The sequence below is a fragment of the Mesocricetus auratus genome, unplaced genomic scaffold (genome assembly GCF_017639785.1).
Source record: "Mesocricetus auratus isolate SY011 unplaced genomic scaffold, BCM_Maur_2.0 contig_3395_pilon_obj, whole genome shotgun sequence".
NCBI lineage: Eukaryota > Metazoa > Chordata > Mammalia > Rodentia > Cricetidae > Mesocricetus > Mesocricetus auratus.
In genome coordinates, this window is record NW_024433447.1 from 53,316 (window position 1) to 66,845 (window position 13,530).

Here is a 13,530-nt window from a genome sequence, read left to right on the forward strand (position 1 = left end):
CTAAAGAGTTTTAGTCTATCATGACTTTAAACTTTAAAATTAATGTGATTTTTCCATCTATTTTATGTTCCTTGTGAACCTAAATATTGAATGTATGGAGGTATCATGTCGTTCTATGTTTTGCTAGGGATCTAAACTTAATGTACAGCATAGATTTAAAAAAATGGTATGTATATAAAGGCTTCTACAGTATGAGAAACTACAGTCTTGAGCCTCAAATATATTTTGAAGCGTTTTGTGTGGGGGATTATGTTTTGTTTGTTTGTTTGTTTGTTTTTTGAGACAGGTTTCTCTGTATAACAGACTTGGTTGTCCTGGAACTGGCTTTATAGACCAGGCTGGTATCAAACTCAGAGAGATTCACCTGCCTCTGCCTCCTGCGTGCTGGAATTATAGGTGTGCACCACCAACACTTGGGTATTTTTAAAGCATTTTAAAAAATACTATGTTATTAGTGTATTATGTCACATTCATTTAGTAACATTATATATTTAAGGAACTCCTAGTGGCAGGGTCTCAGCTCATTAATAGCTTGCCTAGTACATGTTTTGTTCTATCCCTAGCAGTAAGAGAATAATCAAAAAGCTAACTAAAACCACTCATCTTTTTTATTTAAATTAGAAACAAGCTTGCTTCACATGTCAATCCCAGCTCCGGCCCCCTCCCCCATCCTCTGTGTACCTACCCATCCCCCCTGCCTTCTACCCAGTCCCCACTCCTTTCCCTATAGAGGGTGAGGCCCTCCATGGGGGAATCTGCAGAATATGTCATTTCATCCAGGGCAGGGCCTGGGCCCTCCCTCATGTGTCCAGAATGAGATAGCATCCCTCAATGTTGGATGGGCACACAAAGTCCATTGGTATGCTAGGGATAAATACTGAGTTACTGCCCATGGCCCCATAGATTGTTGAGGCCTCCTCACTGACACCCAAATTCAGTGCAACCTGATCAGTCCCATGCTGGCCTCTCAGTCTGGGGTCCAAGAGCTCCCCCTCTTTCAGGTCAGATGTCACTGTGGGTTTCACCAGCTCAGTCTTAATCCTTTGCTCATCACTCCACCCTCTCTGCCACTGGGTTCCAACAGTTCAGTCCTTGGAAACCACTCAGTTTTATTTGGTTCTACTTGGGAGCTTCAGAAAGGACGATCCTGAAAGGGAAGCAAGCCTGTGCTTCATAATTTTGATTTTGACTCAATTTTAAAAAGTTGAAGGTGCTGGGCGTTGGTGGTGCACGCCTTTAATCCCAGCACTTGGGAGGCAGAGGCAGGCAGATCTCTGTGAGTTCGAGGCCAGCCTGGTCTACAAGAGCTAGTTCCAGGACAGGCTCCAAAGCCACAGAGAAACCTTGTCTCAAAAACCAAAAAAAAAGTTAAATGAAGGATGGATATATCATTTTTATGTTATCACACTTAAAAATAATTCTCAGTGTTACTCTCAAGTATTTGGAAGTTTACTCTCAAGATGTATCCTTTGAGAGAATTAGCCTCTCCCAAGGATGAGCCAGAGCACTTAGCTCTGAAACCATATGTGCACAAAAAACAATAAACAGCTCAGCAGATTGCGTATAATTTGGCTTATGTAAGGTTGTAAGGTTCAGAGAACATTTTTGATAAAATTATGAGAATATTCAGAGTGATCTGTTGAGCCACATTCCAGAGAAAGGACAATATTGGTGTGAGAATAGCAACCCTCAAAGAAGTTGCTGTGTGTGTGTGTGTGTGAGGTCCCCTGCCTCATGGCTCCTGTCAAGCAGACATTCCAGTTAGAAACAGAATACTGGTAAGTTACATACACTAGTTTTTAACCCAGATTTCCCCACTTAGCATTGTTTCTCTCTTATATTAACATATACATTCAGCCTGTTACCCAAGGCACTTTGCCAGCATTAAGCAACCTGGTGTCTTTTCTTTCTGTGTTCTCAACTTTCCTTCCATAACCTTTGTGTCTCAATGCCACTACATCCTCTCTAACAGTCTCGTTTTGATACCATTTCCTGAAAGCTAACTAACCAGCCATTTTCTCTGCCTGCCATCCTTCCTCAGTGGCCAGAAGTGAAACAGACATTTTGTCTGCCACCTAGCTCTGCTCTGCAGTCTCTTTGTATCTCTGCTTCACGTTTGTATCCTTCCTGCCAGCTGAGCACCCACTACCCTTTCTGCTGATGGGAATGGCTGTCCTTACATTCTGTCTTCACCTCGTCATTGACCTCAGTTTTTCATGTTGGGCCTCAGTTTCCTTCACATCCCACACCTGAAGCTTCAGAAAGACTGTAATGATTCTGCAGTGCAAACACAGCTGCTGTCCACCTTCAACAGCATTCTTCTAGATACTGTTTTTGAAATTTTATGTTCTTCCTAAAGCAACAGTCAGATCACTCCAAAGCTTCCCCTTAAACTTGAAAACAAAATTCAGACTTGTAATAGTGGCCACATAAGTCCACGTTATCTAGTTTTAAAGTTCACCTCCCTTCATGGGAAGACTTCATCAAGGAGATAGATGTAAAACAAACACCTGTAGACTAGTCAACACCACGTCAACAGATCATTAGCAACACAAAGGAGCCAGTGAAGACCCAGTGGCAGCCTGCTTTCCTGGTGATGGTATCACTCTGCATGTCCTCAGGTGAAGGAGACTGTGAGACATGGTAAATGGCCAAGAAAGCCCCCAACCTTTCTTTAATAGTATTTTTCCAGGATCCCACAACAAAATGCAAAATACAAAGAAAAAGAGTAGCTAACAATTTTATAAAGGAGATGATTGTTAGAAAAGTTAAAGAGTTCTGCTGGGCGTTGGTGGCACACACCTTTAATCCCAGCACTCGTGAGTCAGAGGCAGGTGGGATCTCTGTGTGTTCAAGACCGGCTTGGTCTACAGAGCATGTTCCAGGACAACCTCCAAAACAATACAGAGAAACACTGTCTCAAAAACGTTCCATTGAATTTAAAAAGTCTTTATGAAATAGTTATTCTCCATGACCAACTAAGATTGGCTTAGAACAGCCTACTTTATTTAATAAGAACAATGTTTTCCCAGACACAATAATCATACCCTATTTTCTTGAACTGCATTGCCAATAATAGGATTCAGTGTTATTTCCATGCTTACTTAAGTCATAAGCTATCTGAGAAAGACTTCCAGAGGCTTGCTAATCCTATGAAGAATTCTATGAAGAATAATTCCTTTTTCTCAGAACTATACAGGCTTTTCCAGCAGCAAATTAATAAAAGAACTTTCCAGAAGATTAGATGATAAAGCTATAACAACAGACTCTGGGTTTGACCTTAAAAAGTAGGTAAAGGAAGAGACAGTAGGAGAATCCCGGTGGATTTCAACAAACTTGGGTGTAGCCGATTCAATCAATGCTTTCTTTTTTTTATTTTATTTAATTTATTGTTCATTTTAAAAGCAAACCAATTACACAGTAACATGACAATTCCAACTCGTTCACAAAGTTATTATTAAGTTCTATCCTTCAGCTCTGCTACATTTCACCACTCAATCACCTGATTAATGAGATCAAGAACGAATATTCACAAAGGCACATGTGTACCTTGACAGACCCAATACATTCAAGACTTCAGAAGCTCCAACATTCATGAAAATGCACTCAAAATCAGAGTCATGTGTCATCTTCTCCATACTGTCACTTTAGGGATTTAAGCTGAGTTTGTTTGGCAAAAACAGCAACAAACTTACTAGCCCCTTGTGGTAAGTACTTTTTTTTTAAACTAAGTAGAATACAAAAATCTAAGAGAACTGTCATTTGATATTGATTTATGGAAACTCATCAGTAAGTCTCATAGTACAGTCTTAGCCCTGGCCTCTCTGGCCTTTGTATGTAGTGGTTAGTACATCTCAGAGCCGAGGAATGCCAAAGACATATGCATCTTCGAATTTAACTTCAAAAAAGATCAAAGCCTTCACACTGTCCAATGAAGAATGAGGTTTGTATATTCAAAAGGTAGTGTAAAGTTATAAAGCACAAAACAACAAGATGAGGAAGTACATTTTGCTACCCTGGGACAGAAACTGGACTTTTCAAATAGCTTCTATCCAGAAAACAGAATAACTAAATAGCAGCCAGAGTTCTTATACTACTATTAAAAAAATAAATTAAAAAATATTTTTAAGTTTTTACATCCAGGTTGAGATTAAGAATAAAGACCTGACTAGCAGCTCTTTTGTAAAATGTTACAACAGGAAAAAGAAACTTGCTTATTACTTTTTTTATGCCTAACAAAAATAACAGGAAAAGCACACGTCCAGTTTCTTTAACATTGGGAGACTGTCACATTTTAGCAGGAGGCACTGCTGGTGAAGACGCTAAAGACCAATGCACACCACAGTCCTCAGCCTTACAAGTTGGGAGAGTCACCCAAATGCATGGTTTTGTCATATGTGGGTCCATTTTTAAGAGCAACAGAACAGTTTCTGTAATCATCATACTTAAGACATCAGAATGCATCTAACAGTGACAAGACTCTCATTGCACAATAGATGCGAGATAGTTTGAGTTTTTTACCTTCACACAAATTCTGAAGGCAATATCATTTATAAAACTAGTAGGCAAATGTATAACATTTTAAGTAGTAAAAGCTTATGATAACTTATCTCCCACGCCAAAGTGTTAACATATATGATACTCTGGCCACCATATATATTAGTTTCACTATCAGAAAACAGATTCTAAATCTTTCAGGTAGAAGCTATGTAAACAATTCAAGTCACTTTGAAATCTGAATAGTCATTCAATGAGAGGCTCCTAGTTCCACAAGTGAAATCAAATCAATAAATATAAATCAATGATTGCCTAGAGTGAAATTTCCATGTAAAGAAACATTTTACAAAATTTTCCATGACAAATTCACAAAACAAAATCAGGTTTAGCACTGTAATTCATATTTTCTAGAATAAATATTACCCTATTTAATGTAAAACTGCATTTATAAGAAAAGAACTAAAGTGCTAGAATTTTTTATAATTTTCCATGGTCACCAAAAATGTCTAATGTAATTACCACCAATACTTGTAAGTTATCTTTTATAATAACAAAAATGCCTTCCCCTGGTAAGAAAAACCTATTCTTGTTACTTCTAGTGGGGAATGTTCCTTTGGTTATTAAAACAACAAAATCACAAATCCATAAGACATTAAGATGAAATACTTAACATTTCTAATTTAACTCTACACCTTAAATGTTCAAACCTTCACCAATTCTAGAAAGCAGGAATTCCTCACAAATGACTCAGCTCTCCTTAAAAACAGCAGCTAAGTCACATGAGAAGTCTTACGTAAACATCAACAACTTTTAAGTGTGAAAACACAACAGAACTCAACCTTAGTACACTGATTGAAAAAAATCTATCCTAAATCATGATCATATTGAAAATCCCAATATAAAGTATAATAAGGTTTTTGGGAGGACTAAGGAATATTTGCAGACAAGTATACATGAACTTATCCGTGCATTGATGCTCATTTTATGCATGATAAACCTACTGGGTTTTCATGAAGTCAGCCTTCACAACCAAACAGCCAAATTGAGCATGCCTAAACCCAAACATATATTTGTTTTCATTAAAAAAGAATGGAGGGCTAAGGAGGCAGTTTAATAGTAGAGTATGTGCTCATTAGCATTATACAAGGTCCTGGGTTCAGTTCTAGTACCAACCCCCACCACCACCACCAAACAAAACCAAACAAAAAAGAGTAAGTCATTTAAAATGAAGTCCTCTTCCACCTCCTAGAAAGACAAGAAAAAAAAAGCTACCTTCAAAAAAAGAACAGCAATCTTAGAAAAGCTATTGTCCTTGTGTCCCTGTTTACACCAATTAAATAAAGAATCTGTATCAATCAATGCTTTCTAACCATTACAAATATCAAATCTGTTCCAAAATATCTTTCCTACACTCCAAAATACGTAGTCTAGCTTCAACAAAGCTAAATACATAGATGTTTAAAATTTGTATATTCCAAATATAGAAGAGGAGATTTCATTTTGACATTTGAAATCATAGATTAGTCAGGGTTCTTTAAAGGAATAGGAAGGATAAAGTGGCTATACAATTAGCAGGGAACTTATTAAATTGTGTTATTTGAAGGAGTGAATGTTCCTACTTCAAATTATCTAATTGTAAAATTTTTCTTACTCAGCCAGGAATGGTGACACACGTCTTTAATCCCAGCACATGGGAGGCAAAGGTATGTGGATATCTGCAAATTGAAGGCCAGCCTGACCTCTGTAAAAAGTTCCAGTACAACCAGAGCTACATAACAGAGAGACCCTATTTCAATGAGGGGGAGACAGAGACAGACAGAGAGAATTCATTACCGGAGTGTCTAATTGCTTACAGGAAAACAGCCACGAGGGCCAAAACAACACTCAAGGTGTATCCAGTGTGCTAAGGAAAGAGATTATAAGATCAGGCTAACCGGAAACACTCCACCCTAAGGTGGGGCTTCCAGCTCTCTAATATAAAGGCTTTTCAACTGCAAGTTGTGTTCAGTTCAGAGGCACTTGGAGGTGTGCAGAGAACTGAGAAGACAAAGACACAGCATTCCTGAAGCAAAGGACAGACTTTCCTGCAATGTTGATGAGACCAGAGGATTTGGAGATGAATTGAAACCCTGAGTGTATGACTTTATATTTTTTCTAATTCAAAGATTCTCAAATAGTTCTATGGGGCATAGTTAATACACAGGATGTCATTATTATGAGATTCCTCTTAAGCTACAGAGTTTTAGTCTATCATGACTTTAAACTTTAAAATTAATGTGATTTTTCCATCTATTTTATGTTCCTTGTGAACCTAAATTTTGAATGTTTGGAGGTATCATGGCATTCTATTTTTTGCTTGGGATATAAACTTAATGCACAGCATAGAATTCAAAAACATTGTATGTATATAAAGCCTTCTACAGTATGAGAAGCTACAGTCTTGAGTCTCAAATATATTTTGAAGCTTTTTTGGAGGGGATTGGGTTTGGTTTGGTTTGTTTTTTTTTGTGACAGGGTTTCTCTGTGAAACAGCCTTGGCTGTCCTGGAACTGGCTTTATAGACCAGGCTGGTCTCAAACTCAGAGAGATTCACCTGCCTCTGCCTCCTGAGTGCTGGAATTATAGGTGTGCACCACCAACACTTGGGTATTTTTAAAGCATTTAAAAACAATATGTTATTAGTGTATTATGACACATTCATTTAGTAACATTATACGTTTAAGGAACTCCTAGTGGCAGGGTCTCGGCTCATTAATAGCTTACCTAGTACATGTTTTGTTCTCTCCCTATCATTAAGAGAATAATCAAAAAGCTAACTAAAACCACTCATCTTTTTTATTTAAATTAGAAACAAGCTTGCTTCACATGTCAATCCCAGCTCGGGCCCCCTCACCCCTCCCCTGTACCCCTACCAATCCCCCCAGCCTCCTACCCAGTCACTACTCCTTTCCCTAGAGAGGGTGAGGCCCTCCATGGGGGATCTCCAGAATACATCATTTCATTCAGGGAAGGGCCTAGGGCCTCCCCCAAGAGTCCAGGCTGAGAGAGCATCCCTCATTGTGGGATAGGCACACAAAGTCCATTGGTATGCTAGGGATAAATACTGACTTACTGCCCAAGGCTCCATAGATTGCGGAGGCCTCCTCACTAACACCCAAATTTAGGGGATCTGGATCAGTCCCATGCTGGCCTCTCAGTCTGGGGTCCAAGAGCTCCCCCTTCTTCAGGTCAGCTGTCTCTGTGTGTTTCACCAGCTCAGTCTTAATCCTTTGCTCATCACTCCTCCCTCTCTGCCACTGGGATCCAAGAGTTCAGTCCATGGAAACCACTCAGTTTTATTTGGTTCTACTTGGGAGCTTCAGAAAGGAGGATCCTGAATGGGAAGCAAGCCTGTGCTTGATAATGTTGATTTTGACTCAATTTTAAAAAGTTGAAGGTATGATTCAACTAGTCTTATAATCAGTGTTCTTTTCAGAGAATTTTAAATGATGGATGGATATATCATTTTTATGTTATCACACTTAAAAATAATTCTCAGTGTTACTCTCAAGTATTTGGAAGTTTACTCTCAATATGTATCCTTCGAGAGAATTAGCCTCTCCCAAGGATGAGCCAGAGCACTTAGCTCTGAAACCATATGTGCACAAAAAACAACAAACAGCTCAGCAGATTGCGTACAATTTGGCTTATGTAAGGTTGTAAGGTTCAGAGAACATTTTTGATAAAATTATGAGAATATTCAGAGTGATCTGTTGAGCCACATTGCAGAGATAGGACAATATTGGTGTGAGAATAGCAACCCTCATAGAAGTTGCTATGTGTTCAAGTTTAGGTTCCAGATATTTTAAAGAATGCTTATGAGACAGGCAATATCTTTACTGAGGCTTGTGTGTGTGTAGAAAGTGTAGCCAAATAAAAGTGCAAATGTGATCATGACAAGCTTGTTTGAAACCAATGGAAGAGATTCAACTTGACTTCCAGTGCAAAGTCCTAGAGAACTATGTAAATCCATCATTTATTATAGACACATGTCCAAACCATAAGATTGCCACAGTTGGATGTCTAGGGAGTTCAGTGTCTTGTCTCCTGTTTTCCTCTCATTTGCATGTAAGTGATGAACATCTTGGCTCTATCCAGTGAGCAGCCACACTTAGGGGCTCTGCATTGGGGAAGTCCTTTTCTTTTTTGTCATTCTGTTCTTGTCTTTTTATCCCATTTCCCACCAGGATTTTCCCTCTCTCTCTCTCTCTCTCTCTCTCTCTCTCTCTCTCTCTCTCTCTCTCTCTCTCTCTCTCTCTCTCTCTCTCTCTCTCTCTCTCTCTCTCTCTGTCTGTGTGTGTGTGTGTGCATTTAAGCTTCTTCTGCCTGGTGCTTATTTCACACACACACACACACACACACACACACACACACACACACACACACACGAGTATCATCACCTTATAGCCCTGGTTGTCCTAGAATTTTATATATACACCAGGCTGCCCCTGAATTTACAGAAACATATCTCCCTGGTTCTGGGGAATAAAGCAGTATATCACCATGGCCCACTTCATTCCCTCGTTTTTCAGGTAAGCTCTGGTCATATTTGGAAAAGGAGGCTGAAGCATATATTACATGTAAGGCAAAAAACCTTGTATTTCAAAAGGATGCATTATCCGTTTACATTGTTAATAGTAAATTAACTGTGTAGGAAACATGTTACAAGTGATACCTGATTTGCTTTTGCAAATCCCAATACTGAAGCTTAGCATTTTTTTATTTCTCCTCAGAAATATAGATTCACACAAACTGTGGAATTCAGAAACTATCTACTAAGTTGTGTGTGTTTGTCTAAGCAGTTTGAGCTACCTTTGAGGTGTTTGCAAACAGAGATACTATTGTTGGGCACAGAACCTACGCTAGTAATGGCATCGTTTGATAAACAACATCACTGGTCCGAAAGAGACATTCTGAAGTTACTGGAATGCATGAAAAATAATATCCCCTCAGACGACTCCCGATCGTTCAAAAAGACCCAGGAAGATCTAGACTGGGACAAAGTGGCTTTTAACCATTTTTCGGGAAAAATGTGCAAAGAAAAGTGGATGCAGATTTCTCATAATTTGAGGAAGTACCGCACACTCTCAGAATTAGTTCTGGAAGCCTCTGAACTTACTAAAGAACCTCGCAAAAGTAAGACAGTGAAGAAACATCCTGACTTCCCCAAAAGACCCCTGACTGCCTATCTGCGCTTTTACAAGGAGCAGCGGGCCAAGTACTGTCAGATGTATCCTAAGTACAACAACCTACAGCTGACCAAAATCCTGGCTGAGAAATACAACAAGCTGCCAGAAGAGATCAAGGAGAAATATATTCAGGCCTTCCAGAAGGAGAAACAAGAATTTAAGGAAAAACTAACTAAATTCAGGGAAAATCACCGTGGTGCAGAGCAATCTAAGGAATCTGTGGTGATCAGGAACCACCAAACCAAAGTCCCTAAGAAAATACAAGGAGACAGGAAAATCGTAAAGTCCCCTCTAAAAAAGGAATCTCCCAAAACATTTCCCGCAGTGATGAAATTTCAGGGAGAACCCAAGAAACCCCCTATGAATGGGTACCACAAATTTCACCAAGATTCGTGGTCAAGTCTGGAGCTGAGCCATCTACCCCTTAGGAAGCGCCGGGTTGAAATTAGCAGACTATGGCAGCGAGTCCCAGAGAGCCAGAAAGAGCGTTATGCCCGTCAGGCTGAAGAGCTACAGAAACAATACTGGGTGAAGATGGACCTCTGGCTCAAGGGATTGTCACCAGAGGAGTATGATGCATACAAAGAGGCAAGGGCCACCTGTGGTAAGCGAAAGAACTTTGCCAAGTCTGGAGGTCCAAGCCCCAAATGTCAACCAACGCATCAGGAGTCCAACTCAGCAAAGGAGCTGCAAGTCGGGCCTGTAAAAATGCAAGGACCGCCAGCTCCTAGAGCAGATTCCCCAAAGACTATTCAGGGCCACGATGGTGGCTCCCAGGCATCCGGGCAGAATATGAATACGATGGAAGATGGCAAAGAGGAGGACTCCAGCAGCTCCTCAGACTCTAGCAGTACAGACGAAGGTGGAGATGACTGACTGACTGGCATGGCCCTTAGCGGAATGCTCAGAATTAGACTCCATCTTCGTCACTTTCGTATCCTAAGTTATCGTTTAAAACCCAGAGCATGCCTGACAGAAGGGGACCTGTCTTCTCTGTGCTGTTGTATTCCCTTGTTTTCTCCTCCTGAACCCCTCCTTTGCTTACTAAATACAAAGGAGTACAGTCTGGGGAGAGGGGAATTTGCCATAGTATTGCCTTCATCAGGTCCATAGGCTTAGGAAGACCCACTTGAGACAGCACCTAGAAGCTATTTACATTTATTCGAATAAACTATAAAACCAGTTTTATAAAGTTAGGCCCTGTGTATACAAGTGGTACCAGTGAATTCTAGAAAGGGCCTCTTAGGCCTTGCTGTTTCAAACAGTGAATCTCACCTCCAATATTCAGGATAAGGAGAAACACAGATAGATAGAGATACTCTGTCCTCTTGCAATACATAATGTTTTTAAAACATTCATCAGCACCACAGTACTGTAATTATGCTGCTTAGTAGCATTTTAAATAAATGTAATGTTGCTTATCATTTTGCTTCTGAACAGTCTATGCTCTTTTCATGAATATTGTCTTGTAGAAATTGTTTAAAACCATGGAAATTTATTTGTACATAAATATTTATTTTATTTATTTTGACTCAAACATTAATTGTAAAACTTGTACATATTAATAGAGTACTGGGATATTTTTGTAAATATTTATAATGTATAATATTTAAATCTGGTTAAATATGTGCATCTCTCCAAATATTTGTCAGTTATCTAATGAAAAATTTGCCAAAATAATTCCATTTTACATTTACAGTGCACTATCATTGTAATCTTAGTGAATAACTGTTTATGTATTATTACAAGAAAAAATATTTTGGTGCACTTTTTGTAAAATTTACAATTTTGTACCTCTCTCTGATTTGCTTATTAATGCTTTTAAAGATGTTACATCAAGCCAGGTGGTGGTGGGGCACACTTTAGATTTCATCATTCAGGAGGCAGAGGCAGTCGGATCTCTGAGAGTTTGAGACCCTTGTCTACAAGAGACAGTACCAGGACAGCCTCCAAAGCCACAGAGAAATACTGTCTGGAAAAAAAACAAAAAAGATGTTGGATCAAATGCAACAATATTAAAATATAGTAGTGATAAATTGGTCTTTTAAAAAATTAGCTAAAACTTACGGGATTTGCTGCCATGAAACTCTGTTGATACATGAATTTGAATTAAGTTGTAGCATGTTGCCAGATATGGATATTTACTTATACAAATAAACAACTTTAATGAATGATGTTTATTAATTTTCTTATCCTTAATCATGCAGTCATGAAATTTTTATTATTATTTATTTTTAAGTTTAAATTTAGACTAGAAACAAGGTTGCTTCACAAGTCAGTTCCAGTTCTCTCTCCGTTTCCCTCCCCTCCTCCTATGCCCTCCCCTCAACCCTCCCCAATATCCCCTCATTTCCCCAGGGAGGGTGAGGCCCTCCATGGGGGTGTCCACAGTCTGTCATTTCATCCAGGGCAGGGCCTAGAGCCTCCCCAAGAGTTCAGGGTCAGAGTGCATCTCACATTGTTGGATGGGAGTCCAAAGTCTGTGTGTATACTCGGGATGAATACTGATCTACTGCCCAAGGCTCAATAAATTACCTAGGCCTCCTCACTGACACCCCCATTCAGGGGGTCTTGATCAGTCCCATGCTGGATTCCCAGGCATCAGCCTGGGATTCAAGAGTTAACCTTTGTCAGGTCAGCTGTTTCTGGGGGTTAAACCAGTCCAGTCTTAATCACTTTGGTCATCAGTCCACCCTCTTTGTTACTGGATTTCCTGAGATCAGCTCAGTGCTTAGCCATGGGAGTCTGCCTCTTCTTCCATCAGCCACTGAATGAAGGTTCTGTTTCCCAGACTCTCTGGCCATGGGATTGTAGGCTGGCACTCCAGAGATCTATGTCTAAAATCCATATATGAGAGAGTACACGCCATTTTTCTCTTTTTGTGACTGTGTTACCTCACTCAGGATAGTTTCTTCTAGTGTCATCCATTTGCCTGCAAATCTCAGGATTCCATTGTTTTTTTCTGCTGAAAAGTACTCCATTATGTAAATGTACCACATTTTCTCTATCCACTCTTCAGTTGAGGGGCATCTAGATTGTTTCCAAGTTCTGGCTATTACAAATAATGCTGCTATGCACATAGAGGAACAGACATCTTTGTTGTATGAATGGGCATCTTTTGGATATATGACTAAGAGTAGAGTTGCTGGGTCTTGTGGTAGGTTATTCCCATTTTTCTGAGGAGTCTCCATACTGATTTCCAAAATGGCAGAACCAGTTGCCACTCCCACCAGCAATGGAAGAGTGTTCCCCTTTTACCACATCCTCTCCAGCATAAATTGTCATTGGTGTTTTTCATTTTAGCCATTCTGACAGGAGTGAGATGGTATCTCAGAGTAGTTTTGATTTGCATTTCCCGGATGGCTAAGGATGTTGAGCACTTTCTCAAGTGCCTCTCAGCCATTTTAGACTCCTTTATTGAAAATTCTCTATTCTAGTTCTGCAGCCCACTTTTTAATTGGATCCTTTAGTGTTTTGGAGACTTACTTCTTGAGTTCTTTGTAAATTTTGGAGATCAATCCTCTGTCAGATGTGGGGTTAGTGAATGTTTTTTCCCATTCTGTGGGCTGCCTTTTTGTCTTGCTGACTGTGTCCTTTGCCTTACAGAAGCTTCTCAGTTTCAGGAGGTCCCATTTATGAATTGTTGATCTCACTGTCTGTGCTAGTGGTGTTATGTTCAGGAAGCTGTCTCCTGTACCAATTTGTTCAAGGGTACCACCCACTCTCTCTTCTAAGAGGTTCAGTGTGGCTGGATTTATGTTGAGGTCTTTGATCCATTTGGACTTAAGTTTTGTGCATGGCGATC

At 39.6% G+C, this 13,530-nt stretch overlaps 1 protein-coding gene across 1 annotated transcript; it reads left to right on the plus strand.

Annotated features, from left to right (window-relative positions):
* The first annotated feature begins 9,404 nt into the window (after positions 1-9,404).
* Positions 9,405-10,601, plus strand: LOC121138479 (upstream-binding factor 1-like protein 1). The gene has a single exon (XM_040741157.1). The coding sequence runs from the start codon at positions 9,405-9,407 to the stop codon at positions 10,599-10,601; it is 1,197 nt and encodes a 398-aa protein (XP_040597091.1).
* The last annotated feature ends 2,929 nt before the right edge of the window (positions 10,602-13,530 follow it).

Excerpts from the sequence above, each read along its gene's own strand:
- LOC121138479 (XM_040741157.1), top strand. The coding sequence starts at position 9,405 with ATGGCATCGTTTGATAAACAACATCACTGGTCCGAAAGAGACATTCTG.